General features: G+C 36.5%; 1 protein-coding gene across 1 annotated transcript in view; it reads left to right on the top strand.

Annotated features, from left to right (window-relative positions):
• ARSB (arylsulfatase B) overlaps positions 1-21485 on the top strand; it is a 64169-nt gene extending 42684 nt beyond the window's left edge. The window contains exons 7-8 of the mRNA XM_053931351.1: positions 19892-20020; positions 20575-21485. Of these exons, the coding sequence (XP_053787326.1) occupies positions 19892-20020; positions 20575-20840 (395 nt within the window). The 3' untranslated portion in view covers positions 20841-21485. The remainder of the gene's footprint in view (positions 1-19891; positions 20021-20574) is intronic.
• Positions 21486-21708: the final 223 nt, after the last annotated feature.

Below are 21708 nucleotides of genomic sequence, written 5' to 3'. Positions count from 1 at the left end.
TCCTTCATTCAAATATAAACCTTTCCTGTGGTCTGACACACATGGGCAGTGTTTTAAACTTCTTTTTTTTTTCATCTTTAGTGCCAAAAAAGGCTTTAGTGCTTCGTCTCCCTGGCCACAGACCTTGTCTTTAGCCTCTCTCTGACTTGTGGCAGCCCAGTGGAGTACTTCGGGTTAAAACCAAGCTTTTTTCTTAACAAACTGATCTGGTTTGTGGTGCAAACCTGCAACTATTGTACTCATATAAGAGCATACAGTGGAATGAAAAACTAGAGTGGGATCTCCAAAACTAGGATGAGGAGAGAGGTGCATTGTGGTCTTTGGGGGTTGCAAAGCCAGTCTGGTGGAGAGCTATTGCCAAGATGGCCAGCATGTCCTCTCCCTTTCCTCTATCCCTCCTACTTCACTTGTGTTAGATGTAGAAATCACATGGTAACAAGATGATTTTTCTGCTAGATCAGCTTTTAGATGGTTTTGGGTAGCCAATCAAAAGAAGAGGAAAGGTTTCTACCACATCAGTGAGCTGAATCAACCTGTCCTGTAGCTGTGTGACGGGGAGCAGGGCATCAGTGTGTGGCTGGTAGCAGATGGAGAGTCTGGCCACAGGACTCACCAGCTAAGATCAGTTCTGATCATGTTGGAAACCTCAGCCAGAGGCAGTAGTTTAATGGAGTTTAAGCTAGTAGGCTGCTGCTGCTACCACAGTGGATATTCTGCCTCGCACAGTGCCTCACCACTGCTCCCCTTTCTCATGGGTCACCAAAACTACTCACAGAGCCAGGCTATGAACCAGGTCAGGATACTGGTTCAGATTTTAATAAGCCCTTTTTTCCCCCCTTTTGGATGTATGCTGGATACCCAGTGCTCATTTTGGCACAACAATTGGAACTAGAAGGAGTTTGAGGGACAGGTGAGACTGATTCTTTTGGCTCTGAAATTAAACCCTGAGGTTTCTGTTTCATGATACATGATTAAGTGATTCAACAGGTTTCTGCTGGGGTTGTGCTTTACTTTCTCCCCTTCCCTTTCCCAGCCACGTGCTCTTAGTGCTTATTTTGCATTCATTTTGGCACTTCTTTAATACCTCTGTGAACTGATCCAGCTTGCTAGCCTGGTTTTCCTCTGCCATGTGGGTTGAATCTGCACATCGGAGGGACTGATGGATGCCAGCGGTAACCCAAGGCAGGGGCAAGGAGGGTCTGTGGTTGGAAGAAGGGAGGCAGAGGGGGAGGCAACCCTCCTAGTACTGTCTGGCTGCTTCTGGAACAAGAGCCCCTCGGGGAAGGAGTGAGAAACCACATCTTCTGGCTGAGCCTTGCTGTGCTAAACCAGTCTGGTGAGCTCTGCAGATGGAGCTGGACCCACGCACCTCAGAGGTGATTGCTCCTCTGCCTCCCTGCTAAAAACCATTGCTTTCATCTTCCTGGTTGTCTCTTCATCACACTGTTGATTGTTTTCAGAAGTGATGAATATATGTCTCAATTGCTTGATCTCAATGTAGATTTGTAGTTTATTAGAGAGTTTAAAATTATGTAAATTTGCTATGAAAAATCTACTGTCTTTCAGGTTTGGGTCTGGAACATCCACATTTTCTGTTAGCTTTAAGGATTCAGTAGTAAAATAAGAAAATTAAAAACAGAAAGCTGAAATTATGTTGAGAGTATAATTTTCTCTGTAATGTATAGGTTAAGAAAGCAAAAATAAAATGCATAAAGTAACTTAAAAATTGCTTAAATAAAAAAACGGATTTACATACATTTGATGTACATTTTGATGAGAAAAGAAACAAAATTGTTTTACCCCATTTTTGTGAATTAGTCCTTAAAAATAAAAAAATAGCCAAGCTGTTGATGGTTTGGCAGCTGTGGGGATGACATCAGCTCCTCCATTGTGAAAGATCTCCTGTCTTTTAAACAGCCTTATGGCATTTCATCAAGTTTTGGTGATTCAGCTAAATTAAAACCCAATTGGTTTTAAGTCTCAATTCCCCTAACTGCTAAACCAAACTTATTTCTGACCACAGTCATTGCTAGATGGCCTGTCTTGAAGCAGCATTGAAACTTTATATCCCACAGAAGGCAATTTTATTTTGAGAATCAGAATTAAATGACATGCTGAAAGGAAATGTACTCTTTAATTCAGAGTTGTTAATCAGAATCTGTCAGTACACACTGTATTACCTTTAACTTGACTTGCTAAATTTATTAATATATTTGGTGACTTTCACAAAATCTTGTAGACTATATGTGTAGCATCACTTTCTCTTTGAAAGGAACTTAAATTTATTTAAATTAGAAAGATATATTCAAAATAAATATGTTTTGGGTGGCACTGGCTTAGGCTGACAAAACTTTTACCTTCATTTAAAATTCAAGACTTAACCATAAACTAAAACTTCAAAGGCATAATAACAGTGTGGATTACTAATTGTAGTCAATTTATTTAGAAGATAAATCTATTCAGAGGGAGACATCCAAGACAGATATAAAGACATAAAAACATTTTGTGATTTTCCTCCAAACCTTAATTTGCCTAGAGCAAAACTAATCAGTTTTTACATTGCTCTCCTTGACATTTGAAAGAGGGCATTACCTCATATACTGCACTATTAATTGCCAAAATAAATGATTGCTTATAAAGGGCTAGATCTGCTATATGCAGAATGAACATATAATATATTACAATAGAGAAATCTTTTCTCTTCTGGGACTGATGTGTCATTTGTGGACATTAAAATTGCATTTTAATGCCTGCAGCATTATATATTATATCCATACATATACCAAAACAATTCATCTTGATTAAGGAGTAGACACTCCAGGGTCCTCTATGTCCCATTTATTATTTATTTTGCTTAGGTAAAAGAAGATTCCTGAGAGTTTGTAGGACAGAAGTTACTTCTTCCCCAGTTCTATTACTGATGACCTAGCTTCTTTAGAATTATTTAACAAAAAGGGGAAAAAAAAGAAAAAGAAAGTGAGGAAAAAATTATCATAATGGAGTTAATCAGTAGCAGCAGAAGATGCATGGATGAGTGTGCTGGGTGGGTGTTGAATGAGACAAATACACTCCATGTCTTTGACAGGCGTAAGACCCAGAATCTACTCTTGAGTCAAAACTCTGCAGAAAATTGACCCATATACTCAGCTGACTGAGCTTACATAGTGACAGCTGGAATTGGAGTATGGTCAAGAATGGACAAAATCTGAGATATGTTCTTTGCTTCTCCAAATTACCATTTTTCTGCAAAATTATACATATGCATGCTGACCATCTGGACTCTCTCATCTTCCCATTTCAAGAAAATAATAAATTGCAACGATCTCCTGGAAGTTTGTAAGGCAGGAGTTGCCAACATAGGACCCTGTATCCTTCAGCCACTTCATGCAGTGCATGTTATGCTGACCTGGCAGTTTTGGACAGAACTCAGCTCCACTCCTTAATGGGAGGCTGCTGTTCCAGCTACCTCTGCTGCCATTCACATCAGAGATAAGTGGTGTTTTTCTTTTAACTGTTAGGTATGTGAGTTTCTGGGTTGTAGGTCTTGCTGTCAGGAAGTTTGGGCTGTGGTTCTGCATTTCCTTGGCTCTTAGCCCATCTACATCTCAGCATGAACCATCCATCCCTGCAGTATTTAATACTAGAGGATTGCATGTTTGGTGAGCCCCATAAATAACTAATCCCCATGTTTCCTCTGGGATGTAGATAATCTCTTTCAGAATTTAGAAATGTTAGGTCACTTGATTAGGTGTGTAATGCAAGTATCATGACAGGAATCCAGAAATCCCTCTATACTGCTTTTTTATGCTCCATTGTATTCTATAATTATTTTAACATAATGCTACCATTTTATGTTTTTATGCAAGTCTTGACATAAATGGTAGATTACATTTTTCAAATTAAATATCTCTAAGCCATAAACCTGAAAAATTTTAACAGAGCACAGGTTGTTAGAATTGCTGCTCAGTTCTCTTTACCTTCAGCACAGCATCCTTACAGTGATGCAGATGGGTTTGGGTGTTTCGCATATAAGGCCATCACAACAGGACATATCTTCAATAATGCATAAGTTCCATACAATCAGTAAAAATTTGTTTCCTGGAAAAAGTAAGATTTTAATTTTTGTTTTCCTTATTTTCCCATTGGAAGTGAAAGTTCAACATTTCCTTTAGCTGTGTCTCTTTTTGTGATGTTTTAACATTGTAGGCTGTAATATTAAGTTTGTTCTTATTTAGAATAACTTCAATTTTTTTATTCTGTTGTTGTTGTTGTCTAAGAATGTAGTAACCTGGATAAGTGATTCACCTAGCTGATGTGCACTGGGATTTTTTTGCTGCCCTCTATGATTCTGGATTTAACTCAATTGTTTGTGTGGTATTTTTGAAAAGAAATAATATGTTCTAAAAGAGAAGGTGAATGCTTAAAATGTCTACTCCTGTTGAAATTAAGTAGAGTATGTCTTTTGAAAGGTAAGAGACTGAATATGATATTCTAGTATAAATCTTTCCTTTGGAATCAAACGTTGCTATGATAAAACTGACATTAGAAGTAATAATACTAGATCTAGTTGTTCATAGCATTTAACTAAGTGAATTAAGGTAGGTGAGCTTCACTGTTTAAGTTTGTGTGCAGCACAGCTCTACACCTTGTCAACATGATGTCAGGAAGTTACAGTGTCTCAGGGCTCATCCCCTTCTTAAAATCAGTATTCTGTTTCATCTCCCCAGGTTAAGGTCAAGGCTATTCCTCAAATGTTTTTATTTGAGTATAATAAGAGAAATACTCAGAGTTTTGTAGAAAACTCATTATTGCCATAAAAGCAGCAAAAGGTCACAAAATGTCTTCCCTCAGTGAAGTAGCAAAGCCCTTTATTTCTTTGTTAATTCATTGTCACAGTGTAGGCTGGAAGAGCCCTTGACATTTCCAGAGTTTCCTGGCTGAGGTGAAATAATTGCTCTACACATCACAGTTCAAAAAAGTAAGAATCAGTACAAAGTACATATATGCAAAGGTCTTGTAAGCTCACAGAGCCATTTGCATTTCAAAGTGGCTATGCCAAGATAGTTCTTCCTTCTGGCATATTTTCATGAATTTTCACATTAATTAAGGCATCAGAGCTACAAATACTTGCGTAGCTTCCGAAATGCACCTTATAAATGGGATAAGCCAATATAAAAGTTCTATTCCTATAACTGAAATAGAAAAATCACTTTCTACTGTCTATGAGCTATCTTTCAGAAAACTCTATAGAATAAGTATTTTATTCACTACAAACATGAAGGAAGAATTGTTGGCTTTAGAAGAATGAGTAGAAAAGGAAAAATTAATTCACTTTATCTGGGTGAAGACATAAAAGTGTAGATGGAAGAAGGTGCCTCATGTGACTTCAAGCCTTTTCAAAATATGTGCAAGACGTGCTTTCTGATGAGGAGAATTTTCTGTCTGCTGTAGTATAGACAATTACCTAAACCAGCAATCAACTGACTGCAGCAGGCCTAGAAATAGCTGTGAAGAACTTGTTCCGCTCTCACATTGATAGTGTTTGGTTTTTACTGTAAAGAGGGAAAATGTTACTTAATTAAGCAGTGCTATTAAAAGCTACCTTGTAATTTTGAGCTTTGATTTCCATGAGATTTTTTGTCTTTGGTGCTTAGTAAGAAGGCAAAAGTCTAAGAAGCACTAAATAATATAATGATTAAAGATTTGTTAATGTACAACCAACAGTGTCTAAACAAAAGCAGTCTTGTTCCCAAACAAGATACTCATATATATACTTTCTTTAAAACAGTCTAAATGACCTGCTGGGACTCTGATATTTAAGTTTTCCACTATGTTTATGAAGAGTCTAAATTATATGTATTTTCTGAAATACTCAGTAAGTTCTAAATTTTGGCTTTATTGAATGTTAAGATAAATATCCATAACATTTTTTCCCTGCCTGTTTCTCCATCTCTTCCCATTTTTCCATCTCTTCCCAAGATTTTACTCATGTAAGTAAGAGTTAATTCAGAGACAATACAATGAAGTTGGTTCAAATCATATATCCTATGAAAGAATATATCCTAAGACAGAACAGTCTATACATTTGTAACATTATCCATTATAATAATGAAATTAAAAACAATTGCTCCATTTTTGTGTTACTCTAATTTCATTTTTGCAGTTCATTGACTGAGATTTGCAAGTACAGCAGTTATCAATAAAGGCCTTAAGAGAATTTGCAGAGTATCAAACAGATCATAGTGAGCCTGGCATTTTTAACTAGAGCTGATTATACTTCAGTTGACTGAGCTGTCTGCTGGAGGGGAGCCAAATTCAAGGGCTGAATCAGTTGCTGGAGGAATATGAATTGTGTTCATGCTAAGATAACAGTATGCTCTTTGCCAAAGCAATAGGGAGAAATTATTAAAACTCTGTATGGAGTTTGTTTTGTCTTGTGCATTTCTTGATGAAAACGAAGAATCAAATCTAGCAAAAGGTAATTCTTGTCATGAAGTTTCCATTATATAAAATGCTAAAACTAAACTTGCAGTATAGCACCAATAAATTTTTAGTTCATCTGAGAGAAACACAGTGCAAAGTTTTCTGTTTACGGTCAAGGGAGAATTTTGCTTGAGAAATTCTTTTTGACTTGTATTGAAGACTTTTTCTGCTTCTGTAGCTAGAGGGGAGAGAGTTATAAATCTCTGCAGAACATCCATGTGTTTTCATGCTATTAACAAACAAATGTGGCATTTTAAAAAAAACTTATACTTATAAAGATATATGAAGTCCAGTGTATCTTCTAACTGTAAAAAATACTAACTGTAACCTTTGTCCTTTAGCTTTTTTATTTCTCAGTAAAATTTTCTTTGAAAATATAGTCTTATATTGCAGGTGAGAAGTTGATTCATCTGAGTGGTTTAGGATTTTAGGGAATTTGGTAATAAATTATATTACTACATTAGAGACAGTCCAGATTTTCAGTGTATGTAAGAGATATGATTTAATATTCATAAGTGGAAATGAAAAATGTAGTACTTACACTACTCTCAATTGTAACCACTGTGGTCTAGAGTATATAATAAAAAACTTCAATCATGTTCAATATATTATTTCCTGAAATTTAGAAGAGAAAAAAAATCTCATGTTTAAGTAAAGCATGTTGGTGCTTAATCAAAAACATAAACAAAGAAATTAAAATCCATTGGCATTTCTGACAGAGTGTAGATCCATATTACTTTTATTTTGTGTGCAGATGAACAATGTAGGTGGTACCATTTTTTTAATTGCTGAAGTGCTAGTGCCTTCACTAGAAATTGTGTATTCTGAAAGCTATTTCTCTGTTCTTTTGTTCCCTCATTAAACTTTCCACAACCTTTTCTGTTTTCCCCAGATCCAGGTACTTAAAAATTGGGAAATACCAAAGGAAATCTGGAATATATATATATATATATATATATATTTTTTTTTTTTTTTTTTTTTTTTTTTTTTTTTTTGTGTACCATTCTGGTTTTTATGGTGTAATGTAGAGACCTGGGATTTAATGTATTTGTAGACTGTCTGCAAAACTGTAGGCCAGATCACTTGAAAAACACACTGTGCTTACAGAATATTTTGCATCTTGAATGCTTGAAGAACACATTGGAGTAAGATTTACAGGATAGTAGAATACTGACAATTTATTCAATTTATTACAAATGGTATACTCACTAACTTTCCTTACTTTCTTGTATAAATTGAAAGTTTTATGTACAAATTTGGTGTTAGTGGAAATCAAAATAACCCAAACCCATCTGGATATCCCATCACTTATTTTCTGTGTTGTCATTAAAAATATTTGTATTTATTACATGATGTGATATGTAAAGTACAGACTTCCACAGAGCTGGGTAGAAATCTCTCCTGGAAGATGGGAGGTCATTGTTCAAAACTCTTTGTAACAAAGATAATAACTCAGTTGGTTAGTGCTTTTGGTGTGGCCTGGGAATTTCCTCAGGGAGGAAACTGTTGGACAGTTGGAAAAATGCTGTTGGAGGAAATTTCAGAAGATGTGGTTGTGGAAAGCAGTGCTGACCACAAAGAAGAGTTACTGGGTGGCTTCCTGAGTTTTACTGCAGTGAAGTTATAGTTCATTTCATGACTTTGTGTTCCCTTGTGTGGCTCCATATTCATATAAAGGATCAAGTGTTTGGTTACCTGTTACCTGAAGTCTGCCTTCATTCTGCTGTTTCAGTGCTGCAGGGAAATACGTTTAAGTAAAAACTGTTTTGATTTGCAAGAACTTCAGAGCATGGTAACATGGGTTTTGGAGCAGGGAAAATTTCTCTGGAATTCATTTTCATCTGCTCATCCATAAGGCTCAGTTTTTGGTATAATTCATGGCATTGTGTGTTATTATTTTCTTAAGCTCTTGAGTATTGGTAAATCATGTATTGGCACTTTTGTTTTGATTTCAGAATCATTTGTATTTGAGGAGTTGATTAAAGCTTATGTGTTGTTGCCAGAAGTGATTGCTGTAAATGCAAATGGGGAAGCCTTTCATATGACTGTTTTGTGGAAAACACATTGTGTCTTCTGAACTGTATGGATAAAGGAGAATTTAGTTTCATTTATTTGATTAAGAGGAGTTGGTAGGGTGTAAATTCCTTGTTTGTTACTGCTGATGCTTAACCAGTCTGAACCAGAGCCCAGTGGAATTAATAGGAAGGTTCTCATTTGTTTCAGGGTAGATTTTTTGAAGCTCTAACAAACTTCCCACTGTTCCACAGTTGAGCATTAGTAAGTCATGGGAAGCCTGCCAATCATGCAGGATTTGAGTGTATGCATGTGGTGAGATTTCTAGGAGGCTGAAGATTGCTCTCATGAGGGTAATTTTAATGTGGACTTTGATAATATTTAAGGAAGTTTTTGATTTATTTTTACCTACACTTCTGCTATTGTAGCACAAAAATGGGGCAACATGATTATAAGGATTTTGCATTGTCTATTGTTAAGAAAGTCATCATGTGTGATATTTTTAACAGCTTGGGTTTTCTTTTTTCTCTTTACTTGGCAACATGTAAGTAAAAATTTTAAATCTTGATAATAGCATCAGATAACTTAGCTAAGAACAGAAGCTTTTATTTTAATGGAAGCAGTAGGAGAATGATTCAATTACCATTTTTCTGGCAATACAAACAAGATGATGGATACAATAGGAATTTACTGGATTATTAAAATAATATGTTGATTTTAAAGATGATAATGAAAATACTAGAAAATATTCTCTGTCTATTTGGATTTCATATGTAAGTGGGTTTTGGTTTGCCAGTCCCAGACTTCTGTCTGGGGATCTCCTCTGTGGTTTTTATAGCCTACTAATCAGATCACAAGAGGCAGGGAGGCATATGCATCCCCTTACTATGAAAATAATGCTTGTTACTGCTTGTTGATTTTAAGTCCTAGTAGAAATAGTGTGCATGGTTTGGTTCAACTATTAAGCAGAATTCTACTCTGCAACATGTATGGAGTGTTTCACTTCTCTCTAATAAAATCATTTCTACAAAATAAAGAAACTTTTTTAATGTCTTAGAGTATAATCTCAGCAGAATTTGAACATCTAATTTATCCGCTTGAGACTTACCATTGCCAGGTAGATGACACTACCTTTCGAAAGCCTGTCTGTTAAGAGTGAGAGTCTTCACTGAGCTGATAGCCAGTATGCACAAGATTGAATTATTTTAAATTATTTACAATATCTTTTTTTTAAACATATGCATAAGTGCCACTTAGTTCCGTAAAGCTGCCTCACAGCAAACACTAGTTTCTGTAGTTCAGTAGTTTCATACAGTTCTTGTCTGCTGTGTGGTGCAGTCTTGTAATGGCTGTGTCCCTTGCTCTGGGGCCATGTCTGAGAGAAACGCACGAGGGGTGCTTCTTGTCTGTAGCTCTGTGTATGTTCCTTCAGCCTCTGTTAGCAGAGAAAAGTCTGAAAACATGAGCGCTTGCAGTGATCCCCCCCAAGAGTCTCTGAATACAAGCAGGAATTTGTTGCATTGCTGTTTGAGTGACAATTGTGCTTACTGATAAAATGCAATCTCTTTTATCACCTTTATAACCTGGGGTTAAGGATATCAGGGGACTGGGAGCTCAGAGAGTTGTCCTAGCTGTTCTGATAGCTGAAATGTGATTAAAAGATTTTAGGTAGTGATAGAATAACATGCAGATTTTCTATGAAACATCTTTGGTGTGATGCAAAAAATAAAACGCCATTCCATTTTGTTCAGAAAACGTAGTGCCGTCCCGTTGGAACATGGCCATTTCTAGCTAAAGAAGACAATGAATTTCCTAAGTAAGGAATTTATGTCTCACTCAGAGTTTCAGCATGTTTTGAGTTTTTCTCACTGTGGCTACATGGTGTGCAATAGTGCTGCTCCACATTGTAGGTGATACCTAGTTAGGCCAGGCAGAGGCTGAAGTTATCCTGAAAAATACTAAAAACTACCTAGGTCATGGGATTTCACTCAAGATACTTTGTGAGGCAACTTACTACTTACTGTGTAGGAAGTTCAGTGTACTCAAACTATTTTGCCTGCATGTTAAAATGGTATGTCCCCTGTCATTTAAAACAATAAAGTTTTGATTATATAATTGTATTTGGTCAATGTCATCCAGGATGGGAGGGAACAGAAACAACCTGGTTCTTGGAGTTCCATAGAAAATGCAAATTTAATTAAGTAGAATATACATCTAGCAGAGGAGTTTTATTCACAAGGGATTGCATACCACCTAACCTTGCAACTGGTTTCTGAACTTTCTCAGTCTTGTTTTGAGATGGGAAGACCAAAACTACAGTTTTCCAGTTGCATGGGCCTTTTTGCTTTGTTGACAAGTCTTTTTCTAATAATTCCTTCCACTCAGTTCTCTGTACAATGATGACGTAATTCTGAAAAAGCATCCACTCAATTTGTTGTAATTCTAGGGTTTTGCTCTTGGTTATGAGAATCACGAAGGCCATCATTTTATATGTTTATATGAATTTCAGATTATTTTTTCACACATGCATCATTTTACCTGGATCTATGTTAAATATCACTGACTATATTAATGCCTACTACCCAGCCTCATACAGGCATTCTATCATCCTGCGCAGCCAGCTTCAATAACTTGTCATCATTCACAGACTATGTTGTCTCACTGTTCATTCGCTTTTCTAGATCATTTGGAATATGCTCAACGGTACAGGTTCCAGCACAAATTCCTTTAGGAATCCAGTGGTGGCCCCTCCAGTGTGAAATCAAAACCGGTTTTGTTTCCTATTTTTTTAGGTGCTTTTCTATACACCTGAGTATCTTTCTTTCTTTTCCTATTGTTGCTCAGGTTCTTGACCTACATGGCCATGTGGTATGAGAAGTAAACTTTTGCTCTATGTGGATCCTGTTATCTGTTAAATACTGGAGTGAAGTAAACAAAGATGTTCTAGGGTGTGTTGCATAGCCAGACAAAATTTATACTGAAATAAATGTCTTGAGAACTACAGAGAAAAATGTTAGTTGATAAGAAAATATCTAGGGAATGTTTTTGTGCAGTATACACTGCAAACTGCAAGTTTTCAAACTATTGAGACATCCAGGGTAATATGTCCACACACTTGTGTCACAGGAAATGCCGGTGATATTCCTACTTGAGCTGAATGCTCTTTAATGTGCGTTACACCTGCAGAGCAGTAGCACCTGTTTACTATTTGTTCAGATGTGGTTTTTATTTGGACTGCAAAGAGTGTGAGCCACCTAAAATCTTAATTCATCCTGGGTTTTGTGGCTTTTCTTAATACAGACTTTTCAGTCTTTTCTGTCAAGCAGATTGCAATTAAGCTTGGAGCTTTTTGTGATTATATTTTCCTTGTCATACTGCTGCTACATTATATTATCAGAAATAGAAGTTTAACTACAGAGAATGCTGATATTTTTCATTTTTTCCTTTGGGAAATACACTGAGAAAAGCAGATAACTTCTAACATCCTTGTTTTGCAGATCAAGAAATAACAATGGAAGCTTCATTTGCTTCTGTTTTCCTTAAAGAACACCGATTATATGCAACTGCTTATAAAAGAATGTTTTTGTTATCGTGTAGGCTACTGGAAAATTGTAGGCATGGCCATTCTGATATTCACTTAGCTGTTCAGATTGCTTTTTGGTCAGGGCTCTGGCTCCCAAATAAATAATAAATTAACTTTCCTTTGTCTTTCTCCAAAATTGTTCCTCAGTATCCAACACTGCCTCCCCACATGCTTGTGTTGTAGACCACAGAGTACAGAAATACAGCATACTTCAAGCATTTTGGGCACTGACCACAGTTTTGTGGTCAGGACCTTGCTAAGTGGCATGTTAGAGAGAACTGTGTACTCTTTGATCTCTTACCAGCCAAGAAAACTTGTTCTCAACATCAGTCATTTTCATCATTTTAATCATACACTGAAGGGGGAATATTTTATTTTTAGATATACTGTCTATTTTTGTTGCCATACTTTTAAGTTTCTACCAATTGCTTGAGCTGGTTTCAGTGGATGAAAGAAGGAAAGCTAGAGGAATGAGAAGAGTAATTGATCTATATTTATTAGATCTGCAAAATACCATGAATATTGATATAGAATGTGGATAGTCCTTTTAAATCACAGGTGAAGATTTATACTTTATTTAGTTTTTCTTCTTCCTTCTGACAGTTAAAAATTAGATACCAATGTTTAAATGAGTATACTCTTATGAAAATATTTCTACAAATTTGTCTTTTAGATTAATTTAAATAGCAAGCCTTTCTTTAAAAAGCCTTTCTTTAAAAAGTGTACTTTTATTTTAACTTGTGAATTTGCACAATGTAGTTGTGGAGTATCCTTAACCATCTTTACAAGTAACGGTTACGTGGTACTTGGACTATTTGCTTTGCAAAGTAAAAAGCAAAGGATTGAAGTGAATCATAGGAAATATTGGCGAAGAAGCTTACAGACCTGAATTTTCCAGCCTTCGTACCAAGTGTTGCAGTGGCTTTTTGCTGATCTGTGTGCTACTTTTGATTTTGGTTGCATTAGGAAAACTTTTATCCTATTATTTGCTCTTGATTGAATATTAAATATTTTAGAGATTATCAGTGAAACTGTTAGAAACATCTTAAGACTTAAATAGATAAACAAAGCGGATTTATAGTCATCACACAGGAAGATGAGAGTTTCTGATAGGCATCTAAAGCTGTAAAATGCAGTTAAAAACTGGATCAACCCTTCTTTTCTTTTATTACTGTGTAGTATTGCAGGCATGAAAGGATCATGAAGTTGTTTTGGTTTGCAGTAGAAGTAGAAGAAGAATTTAAAATGTTTTAAGTTGTACAGAAAATAAATGGATTTTCAGGCATTTTTGTGGTTTTCATGGTGATTAATTAGTATTTTTTAATTTTAGATAAGTTTCTGGTAGGTAACTAGGATCATATGAGCCAAGAAACAGATGATTGATTCTCAAGCACACATTGATCAGAAGGGTAGAAATGTGAAAAAAATTTGCTTCCTATTTTCCATCTCCAGAAATCATTGCCCAGTTGGACAGATGAACTAGTAAGTTTAGCAGAAAGCTGCTGTAAGTGTATGCAAAAATATGTAGGAAGACAGATTTTTTTCTGGAAGAGCTACCCTCTTAACATAAATGATGTTTTAAATCAGGAGTACACATGGGATACCAAATGAGATCAGAGAGCTTTTTTGAAAGGCAAGGAGGAATAAAACAGGGCTAAGCACATTGCAGCATTTTTTTGTGATCTTCCTTATGCTTAGGAAGTGAAGTGAAAGAACAGATTGCTGGGCCAAGTAAGAAGTTTTGGTTAATCTTTTCTGTTTTATGTTGAATCTTCTGTTAGTAACAACATCTTGGGACACACTTCAGTATGGCAAAACCTGTCATTTTGTAACATTTCTGTAAATTGTAGGGGCTTTTCTGAAGTTTAAAATGAATAAAACAGGAAATAATAGAGGTGTCAGATTCTGATTTCAATGTGAATCCATTATTTCAATTACTGTCCTCTTGATTTATGTTCTGGTGTAAGTGAAAAAAACAGCCCTAAGGGAATGACTGATCTGTGCATTGGAAGTCATTGTTAGTACAAATTAATATTACCATTGCTTTATTCTACCCCTCCTTTAAAGAATAGCACTCAAAGTAAACTAGAGGATGTGCTAGAAATTACTTATGGTGTTCATGGATTTGTGAAATCATAGTTAAACCCGAGTCTGAATCATATATACATAGAGAGGAGCGCAGCCAAGGTGGTGGAAGACTTCAGGTGCAAGACTTGGGATGATTGGCTGAGGTCACTTGGTTGGCTCACCTTGGAGAAGGCTGAGGGGTGACCTCAGGGCAGCCTACAGCTTCCTCAAGGGGGAAAGCAGAGGGGCTGGTGCTGATCCCTTCTCTCTGTGGCTGCTGACAGGGCACGAGCAGATGGAATGAAACCGCATCAGGAGAAGTTCACACTGACCATTACAAAAAGGTTCTTCACTGAAACAGGCTCCCCAGGGAGTGTCAGAGCTCCATGCCTGTCAGAGCTCATGGAGCATCTGCATAACTGTCTTGGTCATATGGTTTAGTTTGGGGTAGTCCTGTGAGGAGAAGAGTGTTGGAATCTATGATCCACATGAGTCCTTCACTACTTGAGCTATGCTATAGTGCTACTTAGTTTTTGTGGAAATTTTGACCCTTTCAGTTCAGTGCATACAGGGATTAATATAATAAAAGTTGTATAAATGTACTTCAATATAGCACTTTCTTTTGTTAATTTTTAAATTTGCCTCTCCTTAACTGAAAGTAATTTGGTAACACATCTTGTGTTACCAAAAATCCACACCAAAAATCTGTCCATTTATTGTTCTGAGAGTAGCAGTTGTGTAGGACAGAGTACATGAGGGCAAGCACATAAATACATTTCTCTTGTGTGGCCCCCACAACCTGCTCTTAATCTTTAGGCTGTAATTTTGGATGTAATAATTCTTGTGGGATTTTTCTTCAGCTTTGTGAATTCTGTTATTACTCAACCTGCATAAATTTTTGGCACCCACAGCATTCCACATAAAGGAATTCCACACCTGAATTTAGTTTGTAGTAAGAAAATATATACTATCATTTATTTTCAATACATGACATCTTAATTTATTCAATGCCCTTATTGGGAAAGACTTATTGTTCATTACTCAGGTTCCCGTAAGGCCGCACAATTTCTTAGACCTCTGTCCTTCCTCTCATCAGTTGTCCATTTTTGAGGATAAAGAGTCCTATTTACTTAGTCATTCTTCACATGGAAGTTGTTCCATAGCTTTAGTCTTCCTTGTCTCAGGTCTTTGTATCTTGCATGGCTTTTCTGGTCTGTTTCGTAACATGGGAATCAAAACTGCACAGTACACCATGTGAGGCACAAGAAGGATCTCAGTGGTGGCATAGCGTCCTGTTTGTTGCCAATTTTAGTATTGGGATTGCTTTTCTGGACAGCCTCTGTTCATAAAAACTTCTCAAACTAAATTTGAGAACTTTCCTAAATAGCAGTAGCTAGTTCAGAGCACATGTTGTTGTGTATGTGGAGTGTTGGCTTTTCCCTGCCATGTTCATTACTTTCCCTTTTGTTGTACTTAAATTTGTGCATTAGCAACACTTAGTGCACTGAAAGATTGTTCATTTTTCCTAAAAAGTCCAGGATATTCTCTGGTCAACAGTCAGGTTATTACTTATGTACTTATCCAGTAGTAAATTTTCCAACATCCTGCCTGAAGAGTATGCTATGGAAAATTCAAATTATTAAAATGGCAATTATTTTTGCAAATGTAGTCCACATTTTGACTGATACTTTCTGAGCATCTTGTGTAGATTTTTCAGAGTTAATGACATTGGCCTTTGAAAAAATCAAGTTTCTTGAAGGTGCAGATTAGCTACTGAAAATTACATAGGATTTTTCATCCCAGCTTGAAATATGTATGTGTATAGAAACAATGTATGATAACAGAAGTAAAAGAACTAAGCTGAAGTTTCTTTAAGGGGCAAAGGGCCAGACTTCTAAAGTATTTACTTTTGTGGGTAGTGAGAGTTGACCTCAACTCCTTAAAAAATCTGATCCTGAAACCATTTCTAAGACTGTCAATACAAAGGATTTCTTGAACTATGGTATAAACTCCAAAATCACCTGCCAAGGACAATGTCTTCTGAGGGACCTAGCTTTTACTATGGAGATATAAAAGCTATTTGAATACTAATTGGTGACCTAGAACTCCAACCAAAACTCTAAAATCTTTAGACAAATTCATTTTAGCATTAAATATTTGAAAATAAATATCTGAATGAAAAGTCACTGCTTTCTTAACTAATACAAGTTTTATCATTTCCCAAGAGACTACTTAAAAAGGAAATATAGCTACTGGTGAGGCTCCAAAGTTGAGCTTCAGGAAACAGTGGCTTCTGTTTGACAATAATAAAATTCTTGAGAAAGGCTGTGGGACTTTCTTTCAAGGTAAAAACAGAGGCTTATTTCATTAGCCACTGATACACTGATCCAAGAACAAAAAAAAGTAAAATGTTTAGCCTCTACACAAGCAAAAGCATCACATTTTTTAATATATAAATCTACAAGGAGAGTATGCAGAACTATGAAGTTTGGCTTAATTATAGAGCTTAATAAAAGGCATCTGTCCTTTGACTGCTGAATTAGTCCACAAGGCTGTTGTTACTTTCAATACAAATCTCTCCCACAATACAGAACAAATGCAGGAAAAAACCTGCTTAGATGCTATGGGAATGAACATTTTGTCTTGAAAAGGAAACAAAACCAATATGACTTTCAGTCTGCGAAATCAGAAAAGGGATCCCTGTAAAAGAAGAGAAGGAGGAAGATGGGTAAATGCAGCAGGAGGAATATCTGAGTTTAAATTGTAGGGGCTTTTGACTGGAAGTCATAGGATGGGAAGAAAATAATTCATATCAAGCAAAATTTTTATTTATAATACTTCTGTATCTGGTGCTTATGTAATGTAATAAACTGACAGTAAGTGTCCTGTAAGTATCCTTGTAGAGAGCATTTGAACAAGCATCAGTCTGTGTTCCATGACCTATATGTCTGATGAACGTTGACTTGTACTGTCTGGAAAGCAGTGCACTTCCCTGAATAATAGACAGTATATTTCTTTGACACAAAACAAGGGCTTGCAATGGGTGAATTAACATGACTGACAGAGTTCTGTTTATAACAGCTCCATATGAGGGAATTTATCAATTTTTCTTTAAGAAATTTTGCTGAAAGATAGTATTTCACCAAATAACTTCAACTTCATGCTGTGGTAAAAGCATTTTTTTTTTCATTTAGGAGTCTAGTTTTGTTACCTGGACCAAATCAGAGTGTTTAAAAGCTATTTTATCTCCTTGAGTCTTATTTTAAGTCTCATATATGGCATTCTAAGGATATTTTGCAAAGTATATCTAAAAATACAATCTTTCATACATTTACTTGAGTGTTTGAAATAGTTTATCTTGTGTAATGTTGTAGTTCTACATATTGTGTGTAGCTTAGGAAGGAGAAGCATGTTCTTCATGCTAAACTTTAAAATCAGAAATGTAGGTTCACATAATTTTATCTTTAGACCAAGCCTTGAAATTGTAGTTTTGAGACATAAGGTTTAAAAAGCATGATTCTCTTTTTTGACCTGCTGAATGTCTTTCATTATGCTTAAGAAAGAGGATGGCAAAGAGGACTAGTCAAGGACAAGTAGCAAAGCAAATGACAGAATAACACATAACACAATGTTGAAAAGTAAGCAGAATTCATCTTTAAACTGGTTCATATTTTCTATGGACATCACATGGCTGTGTGAGGATTTATTTTCCAGAAGAGATTCTACTGGGGTTACTTATGAGGTTTTCCTTGTTTTCATAGGGGTTTGAGGTTTATTTTCTTTTTTAGATCAGCTTCAGCGCTTCTTGATGTAAGATGAGTTGAGTCCTCCCCAGTCTGTGTATGTATAGTACAAACAAGTAGCCCCTTTTATATCCTTATTAATCTGGGAACATTACACAAGTCTGATGTGGATGGGGAACTTGAGTATGCACAAATCTGTTTATTAAAGAAAATAAACTCAAAGTGTAAAGTTCAGTAAGAAAACAGAAACTTTGCAAGTCCTTCATAAAAAAATGGAGAAATTGTGTCTAGCATTTCCTTTCCCAACTTTCTGTTCTTCTTTCCATTAGATGTGTATTTGCCTCACTGTGTTGTGCAGAATTTACTCTTTTTAGAAATACCTAGTTCTGCTTCCTATTGGCTCTTACATGATTGTACATCTCATGGATTCCCATCCAAAAATCTGTCAGCTGAGTCCTTCAGATTTCCTAAACTGACTGAAAACCATCTCTTTTGGGAAGAAGTTAGAAAATCAACATTGATGTGTCTCCATCTTCTAATGTGTATTTTAGTCTGATTAAAGTTGCCTTCTGGTAGTCATTGGTAAACTGTTATCAATTGATATAGTTAAAATAATACTTCTAGATTTTATGTCTTGAATGCCTATTTTGTTTATGAAGGCTGATACGGAAGTTGGTTTGGATGTTCCTGAGCTGTCTGACTCACTTCCTCCCTGTTGGTTTCAATAACAAAGTGGTCTCCTAATCATCCCTGGTCAATGCATTTAATTCTTTTTCCTGAGCTCCCTCCTATGAGGAGCTTCAGGTTTCTTTTTGAGAGGGAATGTGAGCATAGTTGATATTTCAGTTTTCAATAGTATCTGAATATGGGGCCACATCTCATACACAGCTCCTCCAAAAACAGTATGAAGATATGCCAAAGAAGAAGCTTGCTGACCAGATGTGGATTTTTGTGAACATAGCCAGCTCAGCCCAGAGGGACAGCTCTCTGTTGTGGTCAGAACCTGGAACTTGTTCCCTGTAGTGACCTAAGAGATTCAACAGTAGTAGCATTGACTTCAGGAGATCTTTAAATCTTATATTCCTACCTGAAAAAAGATGAAGGCACTTGTTCTGGTTTGAAAGCAAAACCAGTGAGAGACTCCAAGTCAGAAATACAGTTTATTGGGAAAAGGGAAAAGAAAACAAAATACATGCAATAATACAAAAGGAAAACCACTGACAAAGTCAGAATACAACCTGACACTCCTTTGGTCAGTGTGTTGGTAGCAGTCCAAATTGGAGTGGCTGCAGTACTCCTGGAGTGGCAGATGTGGTTCTGTTGGAGCAGTGGTCCTGTAGAAAAGGTGTAGTCAGTCCAGTGGGAAACCCCAGCTGTGTCCTCTTGGAAACCTGTGGGAAGGCTGCCTGCTCTGTCCAAAACCCCAGAATATATCTAGGTGGGGATGCTTAGCTCCTCCTCCCTGGGCAGAGCATCTCACAATGGGCTGATGTCATTCTGAGTCATGCGGTGGGTCCTTGATTACCTGTTAAACAGAAATGGCTCCTGGAGGGAGTTATCTCTGAGTCATGTGGCAAGACATTGATGGGCCCATTAACAGGAGATAAGAAAAACTGCCCAGAAGACAACTGCTACACAGGTGGCAATAGAAAACATCTTGCTTCTCAATCTGGGACAGCACTTGTATGACCAAATTTAGCAATTCCAATCTTGAGTGTTCTTAATACACATATAATATCTGTGTACAAAATTAGTCCAGTTATCTGGACTCAGCTTGTGACATTTTACTTACCATTCCACTGGTAAGTTTTTAAAATGCAGTTCAAGTTCAGAGTTAAATACATCCATTGAACCATAGCACAGATCTTTGCATATATATACAACAAATTCTTTATCCAGTAGGGAAAAATAAATGGTTGATACTGCTTTGTTTTCCAACAGAGTTCTAAAAATTACCTCATGAATATGCAATGTACCTAACTTAGTTTGTTGTTTGATTAAGGTCTTGGCATTGACAAGAGGACATCTTTACCACAGAGCAATTCTTCTCCATGGGATGATACGCTTTTCAATATATCCATACATGCAGCAATAAGACATGGAAAATGGAAGTTACTAACTGGATATCCAGGTAACAAAATAACTCCTTTTTGTACAGTGTATCCTATCTCCCACCCACCACAAACACAGTTTTTGTTTCATGTAGTTCAGTTTAATAATTCTGCTAACTTCTTAGATTTTTGACCACATGCAAAGACCTAAAATAAGCACTTCTAAAATCCAAACTATGTATTTTTTTTCATTTTCCAAATATTTTGTCTGCAACTTACTTGAACTGTAGGGAAAAAAACTGTTACAGAATATCTCAAGTTGGAAGGGATCCATAAGGATCCTAGAATTCAAGAAGAAGGGCCATTAAATTAATTAATTGATATTAAATAAACTTACATGGAATTTTGAATCTCAGTGGTGCAGTGTTTTTTTGCATAAATGAGATTCCTATTTAGTTAGCCCTGCACTAGAGAGACTGTGGTGCAGGGCTAGAGTTAAGGTCTGGAGTAACAGTCACTGCGCAGGGGCGTGTCAAGAGACCTAGTGAATTCATTGGTTAAAGCAATGAATTGTGTCTCCACACTGCTGCTCTGTATCTCAGAATTGACCCTTCGTCTGTTCCTGTTCCTGTAGGCTGCAGTCATTGGTTCCCTCCACCGTCTTTGTACAATGAGTCCCAGATTCAATCGTCTGATCCATCAACAAAGAGACTTTGGCTGTTTGATATTGTTCATGACCCTGAAGAGAAACATGATGTGTCTGAAAAATACCCTCATATGGTGGAAAAACTACTCTCACGGCTTCAGTATTATCACAAACATTCAGTGCCTGTGTTCTACCCTGATGAGGATCCTGCCTGTGATCCAGCAGCAACTGGGGCTTGGGGTCCTTGGGCATAGTGAACAAAGCTTTGCACTCTGTAAAAAACCTCTGTAGCAGAGTCTGGTTTATGGACTCAGAGTCCTAGTGACATATTTTCTACTTTCTTTAGTGAGCTGTTGCTAACTGTGAGCTTACTCTTTGAATAATTCAGTATTTCTTATTCTTGCTCTGTTGGGAATCTTATTTCAGTCTTTCTCACTCTCTCATTCCCAACAATTATATGTGAAATGTTAGTAATTTTTTTAATATTCTTTGTCTGGAATATGCTTCTAGTGCAGAAGATAAACATTGCCTCCTTCCTTGAAAGAAATTGAAAGGAATTGAATTCCTTGTAAGGAATCATGGCAGCAGGTTAATCAGTCTTGTGGAGTATACTGAATTCTGATTTCATGTTTGTCCAGAAGACAAATTCTTCTGAAAGCTATTATATATCTGTATTGGCATAATTTTTTTTTGCCTTTAACATGTACTTCCATCCAGAAAAAGGAAGAGTAAAAAAAGAAAACCTCACAAATACAACAAAATCTCTATTTCTTTTTCAGTTTTAATGTATCAAACCAGAGTACAGAGTGATGATCAACTGGAGTGCAGGGCTGTCAGGTAGAAGGATCTTGACAGGCTGAAAAAATGTATGAATAAAGATTTCATGAATTTGAACAATTGCAGAGTCCTACAGTTGGGTTGCAACAGCTGCATTCAGCTGGGCCAACATGCTGGGCCATGACCAGATGAAAAGCATTTTTATGAGGAAAACATCTAGGCATCCTTCTGGACAATAATTAGGACAAGAGTTGCCATTTTCTGTCTAGGTGAAGAAAACCAACAAGCTGTTGTTCCATAAAAGTGAGAATGTAGCCAGCCAGCAGCTAGGGGATGTCTTAATTC

Source organism: Vidua chalybeata, chromosome Z (genome assembly GCF_026979565.1).
Source record: "Vidua chalybeata isolate OUT-0048 chromosome Z, bVidCha1 merged haplotype, whole genome shotgun sequence".
NCBI lineage: Eukaryota > Metazoa > Chordata > Aves > Passeriformes > Viduidae > Vidua > Vidua chalybeata.
The sequence above is the reverse complement of the archived record's forward strand: the minus strand, read 5'-3'. Positions and strand labels throughout refer to the sequence as shown.